The sequence below is a fragment of the Sycon ciliatum genome, chromosome 2 (assembly GCF_964019385.1).
Source record: "Sycon ciliatum chromosome 2, ocSycCili1.1, whole genome shotgun sequence".
NCBI lineage: Eukaryota > Metazoa > Porifera > Calcarea > Leucosolenida > Sycettidae > Sycon > Sycon ciliatum.
In genome coordinates this window covers 8,640,274-8,664,104 of record NC_088644.1, presented here as the reverse complement: position 1 = coordinate 8,664,104, position 23,831 = coordinate 8,640,274, and the positions used below count along the sequence as shown (strand labels likewise).

The 23,831-nt window shown below is 45.8% G+C and overlaps 1 protein-coding gene across 2 annotated transcripts in view; it reads left to right on the top strand.

Annotated features, from left to right (window-relative positions):
- LOC135808536 (sushi, von Willebrand factor type A, EGF and pentraxin domain-containing protein 1-like) overlaps positions 1 to 23,831 on the top strand; it is a 105,733-nt gene that overhangs the window by 51,110 nt on the left and 30,792 nt on the right. Inside the window, exons 7-11 of one of the 2 annotated variants that reach the window (XM_065321739.1) lie at positions 7,828 to 8,370; positions 8,659 to 9,018; positions 12,560 to 13,102; positions 13,388 to 13,747; positions 19,491 to 20,087. The exons of the other annotated variant lie outside the window; for it this stretch is intronic. Of the exons in view, the coding sequence (XP_065177811.1) occupies positions 7,828 to 8,370; positions 8,659 to 9,018; positions 12,560 to 13,102; positions 13,388 to 13,747; positions 19,491 to 20,087 (2,403 nt within the window). The remainder of the gene's footprint in view (positions 1 to 7,827; positions 8,371 to 8,658; positions 9,019 to 12,559; positions 13,103 to 13,387; positions 13,748 to 19,490; positions 20,088 to 23,831) is intronic. 2 annotated transcript variants of the gene reach the window in all.

Here is a 23,831-nt window from a genome sequence, read left to right as displayed (position 1 = left end):
GGCAAGTGTGGTAGTGTGAGCAATCGCGCAGGCCGGGTGGTGTGCATAAAGTGAAGTGTGGCAGTAGGATGCATGCACATTAGATAGCAGGAGTTCTGTATATGTGTAACAGATAGCAAGCACAGTCTACAGTTCAGGTCACCTCCGATAGGAGGTACTTGGTGCTGTGGCGACATTTTGTGACCAGGCTGCATCTGGTGTTGAGGAGCGATGCCTTGTCACTCTTCATTATGGCGATCTTCTCCGATAGGCATAGGTTGCACCGCTTCGAGGTTCTTTTGTAGGCGCTGGATCTCTGCCTGATTCTCCACGAGATGTTGACGCCTTCACCTGCCTCTTTCAATGCCCATGCATGCTTCGACAATTCTGTGCTGTTTCTGTGTGGGGCATTCCGGAACGATGACGTGTGGTTGTTGAACCGGAGTTTGAACGGGGTTTCGGAGATGCCGATATACTTCTTCCGGCTGAGATTGGAGTCCACTGTAGCTTCGTATACTATCTCGCTGGCGTTGCAGTCCCCGTTGAGTGGGCAGTTTGCTTTGACACGGCAGTTACATCTCTTTTCTTCCGGCTGTCTGAGGACTTTCGCGTTGTGGCCCTTGATTATTGAGGCTAAGTTAGGCGAACAGCTGTAGCTGACTTTGAGCGTGTTTTTGTTAAATATTTTTCTTAGAACAGATCCTTCTGGGAAATGGCGCTTGACAAGTCTCAGGAATGTCGCGCCAACATCAGTCTTCACGGATTGGCTGTACGGTGGGTTAAACCAAATGATGGTCCTCTTTCGATTCTTTTTCCTCCTGGCTTGTCCTTCCGTGTTCGCCGGTTCCTCGTTATAGACGAGTGCGTAGTTGAAGCCACTTTTTGAGAGAGCTGCAGCGTACGTGGGGGCAGCCTCTTCAAAGACTTCTTGATTGGCAGAGACGCTCGTTAGGCGCTTGTTGATGGACTGCGGCAGGTTTTTGATTACTAACTGCCGTGTCAAAGCAAACTGCCCACTCAACGGGGACTGCAACGCCAGCGAGATAGTATACGAAGCTACAGTGGACTCCAATCTCAGCCGGAAGAAGTATATCGGCATCTCCGAAACCCCGTTCAAACTCCGGTTCAACAACCACACGTCATCGTTCCGGAATGCCCCACACAGAAACAGCACAGAATTGTCGAAGCATGCATGGGCATTGAAAGAGGCAGGTGAAGGCGTCAACATCTCGTGGAGAATCAGGCAGAGATCCAGCGCCTACAAAAGAACCTCGAAGCGGTGCAACCTATGCCTATCGGAGAAGATCGCCATAATGAAGAGTGACAAGGCATCGCTCCTCAACACCAGATGCAGCCTGGTCACAAAATGTCGCCACAGCACCAAGTACCTCCTATCGGAGGTGACCTGAACTGTAGACTGTGCTTGCTATCTGTTACACATATACAGAACTCCTGCTATCTAATGTGCATGCATCCTACTGCCACACTTCACTTTATGCACACCACCCGGCCTGCGCGATTGCTCACACTACCACACTTGCCACATTTATCTTCACCTGTGATTCCCACCTAGACTGGCTAGCGTGCTTCTTTTCCCCACCTGTGATTCCCACCTAGGGTGCTTCTTTTCGTCTTTTCTGGTATGTAAAGGGATACTGATGTGAGAGAAGAGTAAGTTGCCTGAAGAGTGCTTTTGCACGAAACTCAGAGTAGCAACAGTGAGAAACTTGGAGATCCTTTGTGTCTGAGTGTATAACCCCGCTCTGTCTTAGGACATTGAGCACTTTTTGCCGACGCAAGAAATACTTCTATTGTTCTACAGACGCTCCTCTTTTGTTGAGCACTCTCCCTTGCCAACGCATACGCGACACTATGGACGAACCAAGACGAATGAATATTGACTGTTCACTGAAGAATATCCCGATACCGCCGGACGACGTCTATCGGAAGGACCTGCTAGCCAAGGTGGAATCAGTTGTTAGACGCATGAGATGGAAGGCGTTCTTCCTCTTAAACGGACAAGGTGGGAGCAACGCGCCAGATAACTGCTTCGGATTCAAGAGCAGGAACTCACCGCCCCACGTCGCTGAAATGAAGGCGTTCGAGGATGACCTAGTGAAAATGATGGAGAACGTAAAATTCAGGCGTGTAAATGGGCCCTTTCAAAACGACCTGAGGGAAAAAGCCCGGTCCATTTCAAAATCCGACAAAGTCATTGTCAAGGCCGACAAAACCAGCAACTTGTACGAGGTATCGCGCGAGCGGTACAACAAGCTACTGAAGGACAATGTCACGAAGGCATACAAAACAGCCCCGGCAGCAATGTATAAGGACATCAACAGAGAGGCAAAGAGCATCGCACAAAACATGGAGAAGCCGCTGGATGACCGCATGGACACGATGGCAGAGTCTCAAGCATTCCTGACCTTCAAGGATCATAAAGACAGATTCGCCAACGATCTGCCATGCAGGTTAATCAACCCAGCAAAGGCCGAGATGGGCATCATCAGCAAAACAATATTGGACAGGATCACAACTGAGGTCACCAAAGCGACTGACATCCAGCTATGGAAAAACACAGCATCGGTTCTAGATTGGTTCCGAGGATTGGACGACAAAAAAGAGAGAACCTTTGTGTGCTTCGACATCGTCAGCTACTACCCGTCAATTACAGAAGACCTCCTCCGCCAAGCACTGAGATTTGCGGCGCAATACACCTACGTCAGCAAGAGCGACGTAGACATCATTATGCACGCGAGGAGATCTCTGCTATTTGACGCATCAAAAACATGGGTAAAAAAGGACAACGCTAACGGATTTGACGTAACCATGGGGTCTTACGACGGAGCTGAGGTCTGCCAGCTGGTAGGCGCATTACTCCTGAACAAGCTGGCAACCTACATCGACAAGCCATCAATCGGATTGTACCGTGATGATGGCCTAGCTACCCTAAGGAGAGTACCGGGTTGGAGAGCAGACAAGATACGGAAGAACATCATCGGCATGTTCCAATCACTCGGCCTGAAAATAACAATCGACGTCAACAGAAAAGTAACCGACTTCCTAGACGTCACTCTAAACCTCGAAACAGGCACCTACAAGCCATACCGCAAGCCCGGGGACACGCCCCTCTACCTCAACCGTGAGTCTAACCATCCTCCAATAGTAATCAAAAACCTGCCGCAGTCCATCAACAAGCGCCTAACGAGCGTCTCTGCCAATCAAGAAGTCTTTGAAGAGGCTGCCCCCACGTACGCTGCAGCTCTCTCAAAAAGTGGCTTCAACTACGCACTCGTCTATAACGAGGAACCGGCGAACACGGAAGGACAAGCCAGGAGGAAAAAGAATCGAAAGAGGACCATCATTTGGTTTAACCCACCGTACAGCCAATCCGTGAAGACTGATGTTGGCGCGACATTCCTGAGACTTGTCAAGCGCCATTTCCCAGAAGGATCTGTTCTAAGAAAAATATTTAACAAAAACACGCTCAAAGTCAGCTACAGCTGTTCGCCTAACTTAGCCTCAATAATCAAGGGCCACAACGCGAAAGTCCTCAGACAGCCGGAAGAAAAGAGATGTAACTGCCGTGTCAAAGCAAACTGCCCACTCAACGGGGACTGCAACGCCAGCGAGATAGTATACGAAGCTACAGTGGACTCCAATCTCAGCCGGAAGAAGTATATCGGCATCTCCGAAACCCCGTTCAAACTCCGGTTCAACAACCACACGTCATCGTTCCGGAATGCCCCACACAGAAACAGCACAGAATTGTCGAAGCATGCATGGGCATTGAAAGAGGCAGGTGAAGGCGTCAACATCTCGTGGAGAATCAGGCAGAGATCCAGCGCCTACAAAAGAACCTCGAAGCGGTGCAACCTATGCCTATCGGAGAAGATCGCCATAATGAAGAGTGACAAGGCATCGCTCCTCAACACCAGATGCAGCCTGGTCACAAAATGTCGCCACAGCACCAAGTACCTCCTATCGGAGGTGACCTGAACTGTAGACTGTGCTTGCTATCTGTTACACATATACAGAACTCCTGCTATCTAATGTGCATGCATCCTACTGCCACACTTCACTTTATGCACACCACCCGGCCTGCGCGATTGCTCACACTACCACACTTGCCACATTTATCTTCACCTGTGATTCCCACCTAGACTGGCTAGCGTGCTTCTTTTCCCCACCTGTGATTCCCACCTAGGGTGCTTCTTTTCGTCTTTTCTGGTATGTAAAGGGATACTGATGTGAGAGAAGAGTAAGTTGCCTGAAGAGTGCTTTTGCACGAAACTCAGAGTAGCAACACTGAGAAACTTGGAGATCCTTTGTGTCTGAGTGTATATATTATATATATATTGAGTATTATATATATATATATGGTATCATACTACTCCCTGGTTCAGACGTACATGCTAGGCATGGAACCACAGAAGATGATATCATAGCTGACACACAGAGTCACACACACAGCAGATTCGTGTGCACAGATACTAAATTAGTTGACGTCGTCATCTTCTTCCCGCTGATCTCAAATGTACTATGACGTGCTATTTCGCCTGACGTGTCAAGGGCATACGGGGAGTGTAGCATGCCATCGCTTACACTTTCCAGCTCAGGGTTGCCCTGGCTACCAATGGACGAGATTTCAGGGTCACAGCTTGCGCAATGGCTTTGTACTTTTGGAATGGCCACTCGACGTACTCAGCACAAATTCTCTATTGCACGCATGCACAATATGTTCAAATTTCGTATTTTTGGTGACTTTAGGCTGTACTCACACTACTTGAAAGTTTGACGTGAATGTCGCGTTCAAAACTAGACAAAAGTACTTGAAAAAGCCTTTCCAAGCACACTGCACTCCAGTGACGACTTGAAACATTTTTGTCAGCAAATTACCATGGAGAAACATGATTGTCATGTGGTAGTTTTGCAAATCTCGAGGCTGCGTTCCTTCAATTTTTTTGCGCTCGATCAACTTATTTGAAATTTTCAGTTCATGAGAAAAATAGAAACAGTTATATCTTGCTTGGATCGTGGAGTTCATTCGCCATGCCTCGCGAAGAAGTAGCACATCGTCGACGTCGACGGATGAAGAGGTTTCTCTCCACAGCTCGATGAGCTTCTTCTCCAAGTCGTCAGAAAACACTACGCGAGGCATGATGTCGGTACAAAAGCAATGGTACAAAAGAAATGCGACAGAAATGGCAATCAAAACAACGGGAAGCTACTGGAAGAAAGAAGACGGAAAATACTCGGGAAAAACACCACAGAATTCAGAAATGACAGGCAAAAAAAGGAAACTACAAGTATATGTACAGGAGCAGTACGACCACGAGGAAACAAAGCATGAAAAATATTCTGGAGCCTTTCAACGTACAATAGTACTCCGGCCTCCTGACCTCACATAGCTTTCCAAACGGCTTGAAAGCAAAAAACCTCGTAGAAGAGGGTTCCGTTTCCGCTGAAACCTTTCAAGCGGCTTTCAAGGGCTTTTTTCATTTTCGCAACCGTCACCGTGGCAACATTCACATGTAAGTCACTTGTATGCGGTTTTTCAAGTAGTGTGAGTACAGCCTTACCACCGTCATGGAGGCTGATCGGTGAGGAGCAGGTAGGCATCGCTTGCGGAATCAAACACATGGTTCCACTGTGTGGCTGGTTCTGCAAGGGCCAGGTCCATATGAGTGTCGTACGTAGTTTAGCTGCACGCTTTTTGCCTGGTTACTGCTAAGATTACGTGTCCGTGCCTGGGTACGTGCCTGGGTTCGTGCCTGGGTCCGTTTGGGGTTATAACTCATGGCCCTGCGCCGTTTTCCTGGTCTTCTGTTTTCTGTAGTCGTCGCAGCTCCTCGTGGTGGGACCGTTTTATTCTCTCTCTCGTGGTTTTCTGCCCTTTTGTTACTCTTATCGTTTCCGTTGTCCTCCTGAGCCCTGCTCCTTTCCTTTGTCCCCTTATTCGTCGTTTGAGGCCAAGTAAACCGTATCAACCCGAACAATTCGTTGCTCTGTCTGACTGGTCGCGGGGGCTCAGACAACATGAGGAACATTCGCTTTGTGTTTTGCCAACGAAGTAAGTCACTTTCCTTGTTCTCAGTGTTTTTTTACGTTCAACCTTTCTGAGATTTTTGAATTATTGACTTTTCATTCTTTCATACTTTATTTCTTCATGTTCACTGACTCGCTTGCCGTCTGATCTGGAGAATGTGATGGAGGTTGTTGCATGTGCTACACATGAGTTATATGTTTTGCTTGTAATTATCATGCACAGACATCTAGTGCCTTGCTATGCCATCGCATGACACTCCATCCATGTACGGCTTACCTGCACATGACACGCATTCATGATCAACCAACCTATGTGGTCTAGCTTGTCATTGTATTGTACACATCCGGTTCTGGATCCTTCTATCTTCTTCTACTGCTTCTAGCACCTTCCAACCAGTTCTGATAATCTGGAGTGATTTGCATTTCTTTGTTCTTGTTGTTTATGTTCCCAAGAAGTGAAGTCACAATAGAATTCTCTCGCATGTTGGGTGTGTGTGCTCGAAATAAGTAACAAAGTTCAAGGATCGAACTTTACATGGTGTCAGAATAATGTCAACCCGCACAGCCCCGGTCCCTGACCGCTTCGACTTTTCTGCCCCGCAGAAATGGCCTCTGTGGCGAGAACGATTCTCGACCTACCGTCTTGCTACCAAGCTTAACGAGGAAGATGGTGAGGTCCAGGTAGCAGCTCTGAAATATGCATTGGGTCCGGACGCTGAGCCTGTGTTCCTGCAGCTTCAGTTTGACGCAGACGCTGATAAGAAAGACTTCGACAAAGTGCTCAAGAAGTTTGGTGACTATTTCACGCGAAGACGAACCTATTCCACGAGCGGATGGTGTTCGTGCGTGCAGCGCAGCGTCCAAGTGAGACGGTGGAATAGTTTCTTCGTCCTCTGCACGTGATAGCTGAGACATGCGAGTTTGGAAATAACAAATCCGATCGCATTCGTGACCGTTTCGTTGCCACCTTGCTAGATGAGAAATTAGCAACGGACTTGCAGCTGACGGACAATCTGACCTTGGAAAAAGCTACAGAGAAAGCTCGCGGGTACAAGCTCGTCCGCCAGCAAGTCGCCTCACAGCGCGGCCATGCCATTGCTACACCTGCGTCAGCCGCTGTCGCTGGTGCTTCTGCTAATGCAGAAGCACCAGCTCTCTTCAAGTTATTGGTGATTGTTCATGTGAATGCAAGAAAGTGCTAGTTTGCCTTCTTTTCTGGTACTGGCATGAGGTATTGGCCTATCGCATTCGGTGTCCCTTTATTGTCTTCGTCCGATTATCCCTTTTTGTCTGTGTCCGATTGTCGCATTGCTATATCAGTAGTGCCAGCACAGCGATGAATTTCTGCCATAAGCAGGTGTACCTTGCATTAATGTTCAGTATTATTACTTTGTTCATTGCCTACACAAGGATTTGGTGTGAACTCACAGTGCTCCCATGCACGGGACTCTTCAAAGGAGGATTACAGAGCAAATTCTACCAACACGGTCAACAACCCTAGTCGTAGCTGGATGAAGAATACAAACCAGGCTTCTCTTGCGCATAACATTGCATGTATGTGTCTGATGCACCCGAAAACCTAGACAAATAGATATGCAATTTTACTCAATCTCCACATAGCTAGCTGCTTGGGCTCTGTTAGGTCTTATCAAGGGGCTCAGAGTGAATACACACATTGCAATGAGGTCCGGTGACAAATGTAGCGTATCTAAATCAGCTAGGTATGTGATGTACATGGGTAGATTTGCTTCTAGCGCTTTGCAATCTGTCTACTCTGTATTTTCCTGGGATATGCTGCAGTTGGATCATGCGGAATACCTGGCAATCCAGCCAATGGAAGTATAATTGGGAATCCATCCTTCACGTTCCATACAACTGTGGAATATAAATGCCAAGCAGGATTCAATATAACTGGTCCAACAACAAGATCATGTCTTGCAAATGGAGATTGGGCACCAAAGGAAGAACCTAAGTGCTCGCTCATCACCTGCGATCCTGCACAAGCAGGAAAACCATCCAATGGACACGTTTCACCAGCAATAGGACAATTTGCTGTTGGTGACAAATTGCAATTCACCTGCAATATCGGCTACACGCTACAAGGAGCTAGTGAGACAGCGTGTCAGAGTAACTCACAGTGGTCCGATACCGCAACAACATGTACGATTGTTAACTGTGGGTCACCACCATCTCACCACACGTCTAGTGTGCTGGCCCCTAGCACGGTATATAGAAGCACAGCCAGCTATACATGTTTACCTGGTTTCCAGCCCAGCTCTGGCCTGAATCAGCTAACATGTCAGCCCAGTGGCCGATGGAATGGAGGTGCACTGGTTTGCTCACGTAAGACACTATTTCCTTCTGGCTCTCAATGACAGTCACCTGGTGATAAGAACCTTTCCTGCCACCAGTCCCAAAATTTCCCTCTTGTTATTTAACCTACATGATACTTCGATGCTTCCTGAGTGTGTTTTGCTTCGTGTTACTTGCAGGTTATCTGAGCACAGGGGAAAACATAAGCCGGCATCCAGAGAAATGAAATTGATGTGAACATGAAAGCTATCTGGGTATGTCCTGTGTCTGCCGCGATTTAAAAGCAACAAAATTCCGCCGCTCCTGTGTTTATTACAGGGATTCGTTGTTTAGCTCTTCCACACTTGTCGAATGGAATCATACAACAAGGTCTGACATCACAGTTTGCCTCTGGGGAGAGGTTCAACTTCACTTGCAACACAGGGTACAATTTGATTGGCCACAACTCTACAGTTTGTCAAGACAATGGGCAATGGTCGAATCCTCCTCCCACGTGCAACGTAGTGGACTGTGCCCAACCTCCCGATGGCAACAACACATTTTCTAATTTTTCCGCCACAGTGTATGGAAGTGAAGTGACCTATACCTGCCTGAGTGGGTTCCTAGCAGGGGTGGGAGATTTCCTGCACACGTGCTTGGAGACAGGAGAATGGAATGGAACACTGCCCGAGTGTGCTGGTAAGGATATGACATACACACATTCTGCATACTCGCCAACCCCCCCGGTTTTCCCAGGAAAATCCCGGTAAATCAACCTTACTCCCGGGATCCCATGGATTTCAAGCAAACTCCTGGAAAATTCACATTTTTGTCTGATCCAGGTTTTTCCTGAAAACTCCAGGCACTCACCTGCAATGTCCCGGATTTTCAACAAAATGTATGATACTCGCACTTCGAACTGTATGTCGTACACGGCAATTTCAAGACCAGCCTAGCCTAGCCTGCGTGATCTGCACTGACACTGGGCGTGTGCTGACTGATCGAACTGCACTGCATGGTCGAGCTGTGCTGTACCCACTCGGAGGTGACAGTCCTGTTATGTAGAATGTTTTTGGCGGGAAAAGCTCTTTTTCACGTGTTTTGGTGCCATCCAGGGATTTTGGGAGAAATCCAGGGATCCTGCATGTCCTGTCAAGGGATTGAGATTTTCTGGTTGGTCAGTATAATTCTGCCATTAGAATGTTGCAGAATTTCACACAATGTGGAATGTTATTTTTGTCGAGTTTTTGACTTTGCCCAATATGCCAAGAACAGGTCTCTAAAACATGTCATAGTGGGTGAATGAGGTCCACTTATGAATAAAAGTAGCCAACTTTGATTGAAATCAGAAAAGTGTTTCATGTCCTGTGATATTTGGTTGATACCGACATAGACTTTTAAGTTGTTTTCTGACTCGCTCGGCCCACTAGTTAATGTAGCATCACTTGGGTGTTTATCATTGTACTGTGTATTATTGTCTCTCCTTGCCTCTCCTTATCTCACCTCTTTCTTTCTTTCATTTTGTTTCTCTCTCCTTGTGCATGATATTTCTTCGCTTATTTTATCACTTAGTTGGGTAACTTGTAATTGATACCACCCCAGTGATACTAATTCTCCATGCCATGGCCAGCAATCGAGGACATATGGGAGTTGTAATTTTTGTACTCCTCCGAGGTATGATTTTTGGCCTGGGCCAGGCACAAGGAGAAGCCTTCTGCTGAAACAAAATGAAGAAAATCGTTGTTGTTTGATCCTTTGATGTAATCTTTGTAGCTTTTAAAAATTAGTGGCTGTTTGAAGCAGAAACACTGAAATTGACCATTTACTGGATGACTGTACTGATGTACTCATGCACTCAGGCATGCAGGTTTTATGTTACTCAACTTACATTGTACAACGAAGAAAACAGTACTTCTCCTGTTAAAGGTTTTCAAGGCCAAAGTACTTCAAGCTACCTAAAGAAATTTGTCATGATATTTTCTGCACCCCTTAGGCTATAGCCCTGGATCCACCCCTGTATGCCCACATAGATCATCGAACACATAAGCGAAAAATGGAACTGTATACACCACAACCATAAGTTGAAGGTATTAGCAATGGAGCAGAGCAGAGGGCCCTGCACGTTCAACATGTTCAATACTAAAATATGTGTTGATTTCATCAGGCTCAGTTACGTATATTACTGTTAGGTACCTCCTCCCGTTCCTTTTCTAGCTGGCCTGCATGCCCTTGCGTACTCACCTTTTGTCTTCTTTTGTTCCGTTGGCCTGGGTAGCTACTTGCGCGCCCATATTTGCCATAGCTACCCAGGCCCTTTATCTTGCCGTTCAGACTTGATCTCTTTTCTCACTCTTCAATGTAGTCATTTCGTTCGTCTTGGTCTCTTGTCTCGTCGTCTATAATAAATGTCGTTCCCCCAACCTGCCTGTTCCCGTTGTAATGTCTGGATAATGTGTCGTCAGTCGTCCTGTTTCGAACTCAACATTGGCGCCCAACGTGGGGCTCGAACCCACGATCCTGAGATTAAGAGTCTCATGCTCTACCGACTGAGAAACTAAACTTAGGTATCACAACGAGAGAGCTTGGAAGCTCAGGGCCCTACGCTATGCTTTTATGCTTTTTTTGCCTAGCTCATCATGCATGTTATTAGAACTGATGGAAATGTTTTTTTTCCGTTGATTGGCGACATCATTTTATTGCAAAAACGTTTCAACCAGTTTGAATATGAGTTAGGTAAAAGTATTTGCAGAATTTATTGCGGATTGTTATTTTTCTCTAATTTCATCCACTTTTGGTTTGCTCCTTCTTTTCTTTTTATCTCCTTATACTGTAAATCAACAAATTTTGGCCGATGAGAAACTTTGGCCGATGAGAAACGAAACTTTTCACCGTCATTAAACTTTGGCCGATTGGAGTTTTCAAAAGATATCGATCGGTATTTTTTGCTCTCGCATGCATCCATTGCTCAATCATGCATCAATAGCCTCTATGACAAACGTTGGCCTGCGATTTACTTTGGCCGGTTGGTACCAAACGGCGAAATCAGCGAAATTAAATCGCCAGCGACAATTAGTTGATTTTAATACAGTAATCGGATTTTCTGGCCTTTTTGTAGTAATACATTGACCTATTGAGCCAATGAGGGAAAATTATATTCCATACAATACGATACAATACAATAATACAAAATAATGTCCTTACCTTGATAGTGTGCTTGTGCTTAACTGCTGCCGACGGCCGAATGCATGGTTGCCTGTGGAGCACGTTACATAACTTTACAGTCTCCTAAAATACGTATCCTGTCCGACGGCAAAAGAGGCTGCAGATTTGGTTTTTCTGCGCGTTATCAGCAATGACTACTGGTCTTCAGCAACTTGGGTCTCCTGTAATACGCTGGGACCGGCGCTGACTCTGCCGATCACGGGCGTTCTGGAGTCGACGGGATCTCTCTTCCGACGTTTCCTGTGACTGGCGCTGAATCCATGTACGGCTTACCTGCACATGTCACGCATTCATGATCAACCAACCTATGTGGTCTAGCTTGTCATTGTATTGTACACATCCGGTTCTGGATCCTTCTATCTTCTTCTACTGCTTCTAGCACCTTCCAACCAGTTCTGATAATCTGGAGCGATTTGCATTTCTTTGTTCTTGTTGTTTATGTTCCAAAGAAGTGAAGTCAAAATAGAATGCTCTCGCATGTTGGGTGTGTGTGCTCGAAATAAGAAACAAAGTTCAAAGATCGAACTTTACAGAGGTGACAGTTGGTTGCTGCCTGGTATAACGGTTGTCGTGCTGTTGCTGTATTTTCGTTCTGCTTGCGACGTTGTAGATCACAAACAATTTGAAATCACATGAATTGTACTTACCGTCGTGCGTGCAGTATGAGGAAACGCTGTGCAGATTGGATCGTCGCAACGTATCTATATGTGTGTTTGGCCATCCTGTGCCACGCAAGAACTCCAACCAGACACATTCGTCCTCGGCCCTGTTGATCGATTGTCCACTTCCCTTGAAGCACGATCGGATCAAAAAAATCGAGGACTTTTTGCAAAACAAACGGCTGAAAAAAGCTCTGTTAGGTCTTATCAAGGGGCTCAGAGTGACTACATGCATTGCAATGAGATCCGGTGACAAATGTAGCGTGTTTCAATCAGCTAGATGTGTGCTGTGCATGGGTCGATTTGCTTCTAGCGCTTGGCAATCTGTCTACTCTGTATTTTCCTGGGATATGCTGCAGTTGTATCATGCGGAATACCTGGCAATCCAGCCAATGGAAGTGTAATTGGGACTCCATCCTTCTCGTTCAATACAACTGTGGATTATAAATGCCAAGCAGGGTTCAATCTAACTGGTCCAACAACAAGATCATGTCTTGCAAATGGAGATTGGGCACCAGAGGAAGAACCTAAGTGCTCGCTCATCACCTGCGATCCTGCACAAGCAGGAAAGCCATCCAATGGACACGTTTCACCAGCAGTAGGGCAATTTACTGTTGGTGACAAATTGCAATTCACCTGCAATACCGGCTACACACTACAAGGAGCTGGTCAGGCAACGTGTCAGAGTAACTCACAGTGGTCCAATACCGCACCAAGATGTACGATTGTTAACTGTGGGTCACCACCATCTCACCACACGTCTAGTGTGCTGGCCCCTAGCACGGTTTATAGAAGCACAGCCAGCTATACATGTTTACCTGGTTTCCAGCCCAGCTCTGGCCTTAATCAGCTAACATGTCAGCCCAGTGGCCGATGGAATGGAGGTGCACTGGTTTGCTCACGTAAGACACTATTTCCTTCTGGCTCTCAATGTACAGTCACCTGGTGATAAGAACCTTTCCTGCCACCAGTCCCAAAATTTCCCTCTTGTTATTTAACCTACATGATACTTCGATGCTTCCTGAGTGTGTTTTGCTTCGTGTTACTTGCAGTTTTTCTGAGCACAGGGGAAAACATAAGCCGGCATCCAGAGAATTGAAATTGATGTCAACATGATTGCTATCTGGGTATGTCATATGTCTGTATTTAAAAGCAACAAAATTCCGCCGCTCCTGTGTTCATTACAGGGATTCGTTGTTTAGCTCTTCCACACTTGTCAAATGGAATCATACAACAACGTCTGACATCACAGTTTGCCTCTGGGGAGAGGTTCAACTTCACTTGCAACACAGGGTACAATTTGATTGGCCACAACTCCACAGTTTGTCAAGACAATGGGCAATGGTCGAATCCTCCTCCCACGTGCAACGTAGTGGACTGTGGCCAACCTCCCGATGGCAACAACACATTTTCTAATTTTTCCGCCACAGTGTATGGAAGTGAAGTGACCTATGCCTGCCTGAGTGGGTTCCAAGCAGGGGTGGGAGATTTCCTGCACACGTGCTTGGAGACAGGAGAGTGGAATGGAACACTGCCCGAGTGTGCTGGTAAGGATGTGACATACACACATTCTGCATACTGGCCAACCCTCCCAGTTTTCCCAGGAAAATGCCGGTAAATCAACCTTACTCCCGGGACCCCATGGATTTCAAGCAAACTCCTGGAAAATTCACATTTTTGTCTGATCCAGGTTTTCCTGAAAACTCCAGGCACTCACCTGCAATGTCCCGGGTTTTCAACAAAATGTATGATACTCGCACTTCGAACTGTATGTCGTACACGGCAATTTCAAGACCAGCCTAGCCTAGCCTGCGTGATCTGCACTGACACTGGGCGTGTGCTGACTGATCGAACTGCACTGCATGGTCGAACTGTGCTGTACCCACTCGGAGGTGACAGTCCTGTTATGTAGAATGTTTTTGGCGGGAAAAGCTCCTTTTCACATGTTTTGGTGCCATCCAGGGATTTTGGGAGAAATCCAGGGATTCTGCATGTCCTGTCAAGGGATTGAGATTTTCTGGTTGGTCAATATAATTCTTGCATTAGAATGTTGCAGAATTTCACACAGTGTGGAATGTTATTTTTGTCGAATTTTTGACTTTGCCCAATATGCCAAGAACAGGTCTCTTTAACATGTCATAGTGGGTGAATGAGGTCCACTTAGGGATAAAAGTAGCCAACTTTGAGTGAAATCAGAAAAGTGTTTCATGTCCTGTGATATTTGGTTGATACCGACATAGACTTTTAAGTTGTTTTCTGACTCGCTCGGCCCACTAGTTAATGTAGCATCACTTGGGTGTTTATCATTGTACTGTGTATTATTGTCTCTCCTTGCCTCTCCTTATCTCACCTCTTTCTTTCTTTCATTTTGTTTCTCTCTCCTTGTGCATGAGATTTCTTCGCATATTTTATCACTTAGTTGGGTAGCTTGTAATTGTTACCACCCCAGTGATACTAATTCTCCATGCCATGGCCAGCAATCGAGGACATCTGGGAGTTGTAATTTTTGTACTCCTCTGAGGTGTGATTTTTGGCCTGGGCCAGGCACAAGGAGAAGCCTTCTGCTGAAACAAAATGAATAAGCAAAAAATGGAACTGTATACACCACAACCATAAGTTGAAGGTATTAGCAATGGAGCAGAGCAGAGGGCCCTGCACCTTCAACATGTTCAATACTAAAATATGTGATGATTTCATCAAGCTCAGTTACGTATATTACTACAAACTAAACTTAGGTTTCACAACGAGAGAGCTTGGAAGCTCAGGGCCCTACGTTATGCTTTTATGCTTTTTTTGCCTAGCTCATCATGCATGTTATTAGAACTGATGGAAATGTTTTTTTTCCGTTGATTGGCGACATCATTTTATTGCAAAAACGTTTCAGCCAGTTTGAATATGAGTTAGGCAAAAGTATTTGCAGAATTTATTGCGGATTGTTATTTTTCTCTAATTTCATCCACTTTTGGTTTGCTCCTTCTTTTCTTTTTATCTCCTTATACTGTAAATCAACAAATTTTGGCCGATGAGAAACTTTGGCCGATGAGAAACGAAACTTTTCACCGTCATTAAACTTTGGCCGATTGGAGTTTTCAAAAAGATATCGATCGGTATTTTTTGCTCTCGCATGCATCCATTGCTCAATCATGCATCAATAGCCTCTATGACAAACTTTGGCCTGCGATTTACTTTGGCCGGTTGGTACCAAACGGCGAAATCAGCGAAATTAAATCCCCAGCGACAATTAGTTGATTTTAATACAGTAATCGGATTTTCTGGCCTTTTTGTAGTAATACATTGACCTGTTGAGCCAATGAGGTAAAATTATATTCCATACAATACGATACAATACAATAATACAAAATAATGTCCTAACCTTGATAGTGTGCTTGTGCTTAACTGCTGCTGACGGCCGAAAGCATGGTTGCCTGTGGAGCACGTTACATAACGTTACAGTCTCCTAAAATACGTATCCTGTCCGACGGCAAAAGAGGCTGCAGATTTGGTTTTTCTGCGCGTTATCAGCAATGACTACTGGTCTTCAGCAACTTGGGTCTCCTGTAATACGCTGGGACCGGCGCTGACTCTGCCGATCACGGGCGTTCTGGAGTCGACGGGATCTCTCTTCCGACGTTTCATGTGACTGGCGCTGAATCGCCCGTTCACGCTTATTTTGGAGACGACGGGATCTCTCTTCCAAAGTATGTTTTTGCTGACGCATCCTATCACCTATTCGGCAACTAACGTCCATTCTAATTTCATTCCCTCCTCGTCTCCCTATTTCTTTGCAAATCTCCCTCTACATCAGGGAGTCATATACATAATACGACGAATATTGTGGCCCGCTGTTTGTGGCCAGCTGTGTTTGATGGTACGGTACGGGACAGATACAGGAGCCAGCAAATATTGTGGCCAGCTGTTATGTACGATCCTGTAGAGCCTTTGTAGTCACAGATACGGGACAGATACGGGACAGATACGAGATAGCTCCAGGCGTGACACAAACACACAAACAAACAAACAAATACCAAATTAAAGCTGTGTGGACCCTGGCTAGCGCCAGATGTTACTGAAGTAACGTCTTCTGCATAGCTACGGGAATAATTAAAATATTGCGACAGAGCTTTCGGCCATATACCACTTTACGATATTCTCTCTCCACCGGTCACCACCATGCGCTAACAGCCAAACCAATGCATGAAGCATAAACACACCAGCACAGCAAGGACACTTCCATTGACAAATAATTTGCAACGCCTCTAGACAGCTGTTTTGCTCCTTGGAGCTCATCGGTAGAGGATTTTGAATTATAATGATGGCAAAGGAAGGATCATTAATTTGAAACACAGCAGATATGGTGCAATTCCACGCTTTCCACATACTGTCTCTTGTTGTCGCACCACACGTCACGCTTGTTGGGTTTTCTCTCACTTGCACCTTTGTGTCACTATTGCTATGTGTATAGGTCACGCATTTTCGCTGTTTATTTTAGCTGTCTTCTTTACGCTGTTTTATCACCTCCTTACTGTACTTAATCCATTGTTCTTGTTCCTTTCCCTTTGCCTATATTCCACATAATATGCTAGTGTTATATTATAACACTGGCATATGCAAGCAGGCTGCTAAATGTGAGAATAGTGTGAAGAGCTATTTCACGTGCACAGTGATGGACACACCATACAGTGCAGGCAACGTAAATTACGCAGAAATGCCACTACAACTGATTGCAAGAAAGCGAGAATAATGATGCCACTAGAAAGTATACTGTGCGTAGTGAGATGATGTTGCTGCATTGTCCCTCGTGTACAGGCGAGGCGAGACTCACCGCCGAGATCTGCCAAAGCGACAGGCTCGGTTGCAGCTCAGAATTCACACCGCCGCCATGTCCGTCCGTCAACAGGATCGACAGCAGGAGTTCTCACTGATGCCGCTTCCCTATTGCGCGGTCTGCCTCTATGCAAACATCTCCTCTCTTCCTTGCTTACCGCCATTGGTCTCTCCTCCCACAACATCTAAAATCCTGCCAATGTTACAATACATTCACACAGCTACTGCAGAATGCAGCATACTAGTTGATGTCGAGCCCTGCCCTAGCTTCTCTTACTTTTCAGTTCCCCTTTCATTCTTTTTCTTTCTCCCCTCTAGCTCTATTACCGCCATGGCCGGCTATCGCCCACATCACCATTTCATTGGCTAGTGCCACGGGATTGTGAATAATAATAATAATAATAATAATAATAATAATAATAATTCAAAGGCAGGCATAGTGGGATGGTCTAAGACCATGATTGAGAAACAGAGGGTACCAGGCTATGTCGTTGCTGTGTCATCATCTATGTGCCATGCGCTACTTGATGTACCAGCCTGCTATGCCGGATACCGCCAGCCATGCATCGACCAGGCGCCAGGCGCGAACTGATGGTGGTGGTGGTGAGAAGGAGAGCTCTGTGCCAGAACTTTGCAGCCTAGAGAGCGTGTGTGGGCAGGCGTGTGTTTACCGCCATATTGCCAGGTGTGTCTTTACCACCATATTTATCAACCATAAGTACAGCTGCAGTGATGTTTTCAACTTCATTCTCCCGAGTCAAGCTCCGTATGAAGACATTCAAGAAGAAGATTGCCTGATGAGTCCAGCGGGGACGAAACGTACGTCGCAATCGAGCTATGTCGTTGCTGTGTCATCATCTATGTGCCATGCGCTACTTGATGTACCAGCCTGCTATGCCGGATACCGCCAGCCATGCATCGACCAGGCGCCAGGCGCGAACTGATGGTGGTGGTGGTGAGAAGGAGAGCTCTGTGCCAGAACTTTGCAGCCTAGAGAGCGTGTGTGGGCAGGTGTGTGTTTACCGCCATATTGCCAGGTGTGTCTTTACCACCATATTTATCAACCATTTATACATGGGATATAAACTGAACACAAATCAATGCAAAGCCAAGGATTGTGTGATAGTTTGTTCATATTCCACTTGTATAAACCTAAGAGTAGTCTGGAGAGTATATATACCGTATTTCCCCGTAAGTTAGTACGTTCTAACTTTCGAACTTAGCAGCCACATGAGTACTAACTTTCGGGCAGTACTTTTTTATCGGGGGTAAATGACATGCAGTGGGAAGCCTGCGCAACTCTAGTGTCCGTGCATATGATGTATGTACTGTAAGGTGTCTGTACATGTAGGACGGGTACGAACTTACTATCTTTCGGGGGTAGTTTGGAGTTGACAGGAGGGCATGCACATCGAAAACACGCCTTGCCAACGACCCGTTCTTTCTCAGTTTTAACGACCACTACTCAGCCAAAGAACAAAAACAACAACGAAGCACAACGACACACCAACGCTGATGTGGCATCGCAAATCCCGTACCGTGCACGCAGGCACTGGGTTGCAACAGAAGAAAGACGCGCTGCAAGCGTGCCAAGCAGTGAGTGAGTACGCAACGCTGTACTAATGCCAGTCATGGCAACGGGAGATAAAAATAATTATGGAGATCGATCCGCGCATGGTTCGATCGAGAGCAGAGTACGAAAAAAGCACACATTCAAAGTCAGTTCAAACTGTGCAACAGAAGCAGAAGAGGAAAACGAAAATGAACACTTGTCGTGAAGTGAAGTGCTTCTGTCCAAGGGTGCTTGCACCCGACGGGGTGACAGCGCCCCTAGTCAGACAATACAAGGCAAACGAAATAGAAATTAGCTGAGTCACAGCGCGGGACTCCAAAACGAAAACCGGTGAGTATGTAAATATTAATTGTTCGTACCTGCTGTACAACGTAACAATTGCTCAAATTCGTAACGTATTTTCAAACTAGCACTCGTAGAATTGTAGTGCGAATGTGCCACTCGATTATAGTAACAACGACAAAGAGATACTCTTCTAAACAGGGGGGGGGGGGAACTGTCTTTCGGGGTGATAACCTCGGTAGTGGAAAGTGTATATTTTATAGGGGGTACTAAGTCATTGGGGAGAACTGACTTACGGGGAAATCCGGTATTTTGAAAATACCCAATGCTGTAGACAGCAAGCTGTTTCGGCCATAAAGGCCTCATCAGTACAGCTACGAGCTTTAAGCAAGCCTAGCTACCAGCCATGGTGCAAAGGAGGCACCAAAGACAATAACGTGTAGCTTGTCGCTCTCGTGCCAGAGTGCTCCAACTACGAGAGATAGAAAATTAAAAAAACCTTTTCTGTTTGGAAGTTCACTGGGAGTCTGAACTTCAAAGTATCAGATCAAACGGCTCTTTGAAGTATTAATGTTTTCTCTGCATGTTTTTGTTCTCCGTATTGTGTCTAGGATGTAGTCATCCTCACTATTTATACCCAAACACCACCAACACAAATGACCATGCTACAATATCCCTGCGGAGCAGCGACACAAGAACGGATAGCAAATTCCCCAGGAACACTACGGTCACATTTTACTGCAAGGATGGGTACAACCTAGTAGGGTCAAGGAATCTAAAATGCAACAACAATGCTACTTGGATCCCAGCAATTCCGCCAACATGTTCTGCCGTCAGCTGTTCAGCCTTGAGTCTTGTAGATGGATGTATACCACACGGCTTCTGCAGGCACAGAAATACAACCGGCAACTTCCGGTATGGCCATGAAATTGAGTTTCACTGCCATGATGGGTATAATCTAGATGGGTCGAATACAACCAGATGCAATAAGACTGGAGATTGGTCTGCTCGAATTCCAAAGTGTAACATTGTAGACTGTGGAATACCTTCAATTGGATATAACTCTATGCTAGCCAGTGTCCCAAGTACACAGTTCAACAGCACTTTGCTCTTTGAGTGCATGACTGGATTTGACATTAGTCGAGGTGATGCGCAAAGGACATGCCTGCAGACTGGAAATTGGAGCGGTGGGCCATTACACTGTACCGGTGAGATCTGCTTGACCTTGACTCTCAATTCAGTCTTCTACTCTGTTCCTTCTATTCCCAGCTGTGAAATGTTGAAAATCAAATTCGGACTAGCTGGGGAGACTATTGCTACCTCCGGGTTGTTTTATATTTGCACTGCAATTTGGCCGACCCGGAGTCATTCTTAGGTCCACTAATGAAACCTGAGGTCAAAAAGGCCGAACTGTCAGCCTTGCAAATAACAGCATTCAACGGGATCAGGAATTATTGTTTTCGACCTTGAGAGTCATAACAAAACCAGGAGCTGTCCAAATTGAATCACGAAAATGACTCGGAAATGAATGAAAAATGAATCCTCATTTTCTCTACACCATTTCTTCACATTTTCATCGTTTTTTTGCACATTGTCCCCACAGTTTCACATTACATGAATAAAGTGTACACAAATGTCGATCCAGCTTGTATTACTGATTGCGGTTATAAAGGCAAAGTATTTCAATAACCGACGAGGAGATAACAGTCGTAAAATAGCAATGAATAACACTAATTGTGCACTCATAACCATGTGGACCAAGGAACTACAAGATACGCTGTAATGTCCACTCACACCACCAGTTACTTTCTAATCAGCTCTTACGATAACGTTGCACGACGCTGACCAACGGTACTGACGTTCTACACCTAACTGGCAATCAGCTCTAGCACATCTTGGATGCGCACACCAACAGCCTTCGAGCTTGGAAGGTTCTGAGTTAGAAATAACATAGGAGGGGAAGGTAAGTACGAACAAGACAAGCACGAGCTGAAAGTCTCAGCTGTGAAGGACATTGGCGGATGTACATGTATGCTGAAGACGATACTGGCAAGACTATCAGACAAAACCGTCAAACCACAATACCACACCAATTGTCTCACACCGAATCACAAAACCACCCAATAGTATGGTGCACAAGCATAATGCAAGTGAGATAATGCATGTAACCTCATTCTAAAATAGTTAGTGCATGGCAGGGAGGGCCTTATGGCTTGTTTGTACCCTTCAAGTCAGCCCTCAGGCCTACAGCCCTCAGGCCTACAGCCCTCAGGCCTACCGCCTTCAGGCTAACCTGTCAGGCTCTAACAAGCCATAAGGCCCTCCCTGCCATGCAATAACCTATAAATAGTAAAGAAGGAACTTCAAGTTGCGCTGTTATGTCCACTAACACCACCAATTACTTGACAATCAGCTCATGCGATAAAATTGCACCAAACTGACCGACAGTACTGACATTCTACAGCTAACTGGCTATCAGCTCTAGCACGTCTTGGGTGCGCACTCCAACAGCCTTCCAACTTGGAAGGTTCTAAGTTATATGAAAACATAGGAGGGGAAGGTGAGCGCAACCAAGACAAGCACAAGCTGAAAATCTCAGCTGTGAAGGACATTAGCGAATGGTCATGCATGTCGATGGCGATACCGGCAAGACCATTCGACAATACGGTCAAACCACGAATCAAGGACACATAGCAACATACCACAGGGGCGTCGGAACAGGTCCGGCAGGTGCGGCCAAAGCCGCACCAATAACTTTCGCATTTTTTATATACATTTCAACCTTGTTGGTGGCTTGTCGACTCTTGTACAGGTACCATGTTTTACATCGACAATGCGGTGTATCATCAGCATGCATATTCTTATTTCTCATATCATTCTGTAGCGTTAATATGGCTTTTTAGGCCCAATTTTCAAAAAATTTCCCGGGGACGACCCCCGCACTTTGGCCGCCACTTTCTCACACTTTGGCCGCACCAATGTAAAACTCCTTCCGACGCCCCTGTACCACACAACTTGCGTGGCTCTAAAGATGCAAAGATCAAATGACGGACATGAACATGCATGAACATCCGCTGACGTGATTTCTTCTATTTTAAAATGACTGAGGAAGAAGGAAAAAAAGAAAACGCACATACACACGGATCTCACAAAAAGTGTTATACTAAACATGCACCACAGTTATCATGTTCCTTTACTTCTACTGGTCCGCCAAGTTTAAATTGGCGCTTATCTTCGCATTTGATTTTTTGGTGTTCTGCCTGCGTCATACGGCATGGGACCACCGATTCACCATCTGAACATAACCATTGACCATTCCATCCGACGACATGGCAGCACACACCATCACAGTATTTGCGATCGGTTCGTTTGAGTCTTTTTGACGGAGCTGCCACCGACGAGCACTTCCGTCAGCGCAAGAAAACGCTGCAACGTCTGCTCGAGTCGGTAAAATAAGTCGGGATGTTCGCATTTCAGAGCTATGTAGAATACAGTTTCTGTCTACTTTCAGCTGTCTGGTGGCAAGGATTGTGTACCGCGGGGAGGTATAGAAAAGCTGGAGAAGCTCTTCGCGGGCTTGAATTTCAGTGCTGGCACAGTACAGCGCCTAGTGAAGAGTGATTATTTCTGAGTTATCACCAGCAAATCGCTGAAGAAGAAACTGCAGCTCATGTCGACATCTCCAGAAAGTGAGACCAATCTGGCGGACACACTTTGAAGCTCATAGGGGACCGGGCAAAGGAGCTAATCAAATAAACCGTGACTTAGTCCTGAGTGAAACTCTCGTGCAAAGGACTTCACGAAACTAGCCGAAAAGCCTGGCGCAAGGCGTTAGGGCTTAGTTGCAGTACACACAGGTGCTACTAGTACATCAAGCGGAAGCTATCATTGCGCTGCATGTACAAGCACCAGCGGCTCGCGTGGGTGCTGATCAGCAAGTACGACAAGCGCAAGAAGCGATTTGAAAAAAGGACATTGACGTGGTGTTGCCATTTTGTCTCAAACAAAGTCGTATTATTGCGACGAACGGGGATAACACTTACAGCCAACTCGCGGGCAGTCTCACTCAGCTTCTGAGCGGCAAGGTGACTGCCTTTGAGCGTGATTTGAGATGAGGAGAAGTGGGACAATCTATGAAACGTGCAGCAGCTGTCCGGATCGAACGTTTTGAGCTCTTCCTCCAGCGACGATAGTGGTGAGGAGGACATGCAACTTGCTTGAATTTTCGGATGGGTTGCTCACTGACATGTAAATAATCACATACATAGTGCTTTGTGATCGTGGCATGCTTCAAATAATATGTATTTCCTTCCTGAGACAAGTGTGAGGATAAGCGCCAATGTTGGGCGGACCAAGTAAAGTATTACTTACATGTATACGCATCGCACAAACTAGCGTAAACATTGCCAACCGAATTGAACGCCGGGCCAAAACACCTAGTCAAAAAAATTGGCACAAAACTATTGTTGCTAGGAACATTGCATTCTGATTCGCACGGCTACACAGCGCAGTTACACTTCCAACAATACAACATGAATGATAAAGCGTGGACCCCGAAAATTTTTGAAGGACATGCCCACACACACTACAATAAGATAAAAACAAAATAAATAAATTGAACTCGGATAATGAGCCAGTACTAAATGTAAAATAGAAGAAGAAAACACATGGAAACGAGTTATGAAGCAACTATCCACGAGTGTAACAAGGTAATAAGCGGTCATTATGTGTTATAACAGGGCACAGAACTGACAGGCTACTGAGGTACGACTAGCAGCCCACCAAGGTAACAAGATCTTAGACTTTTTGTTCTTCCCTTTTTGCCTCTTTCCCGCAATTTTATTTTACTAGCAAACACAGCCCTACTAATAATCAGGGGAAGAGGACAACTGAAAAGACACTGGACAACAAGACAAAGGGGAGTAGGGGCGATGTGCCGATGTGGTTGGCGA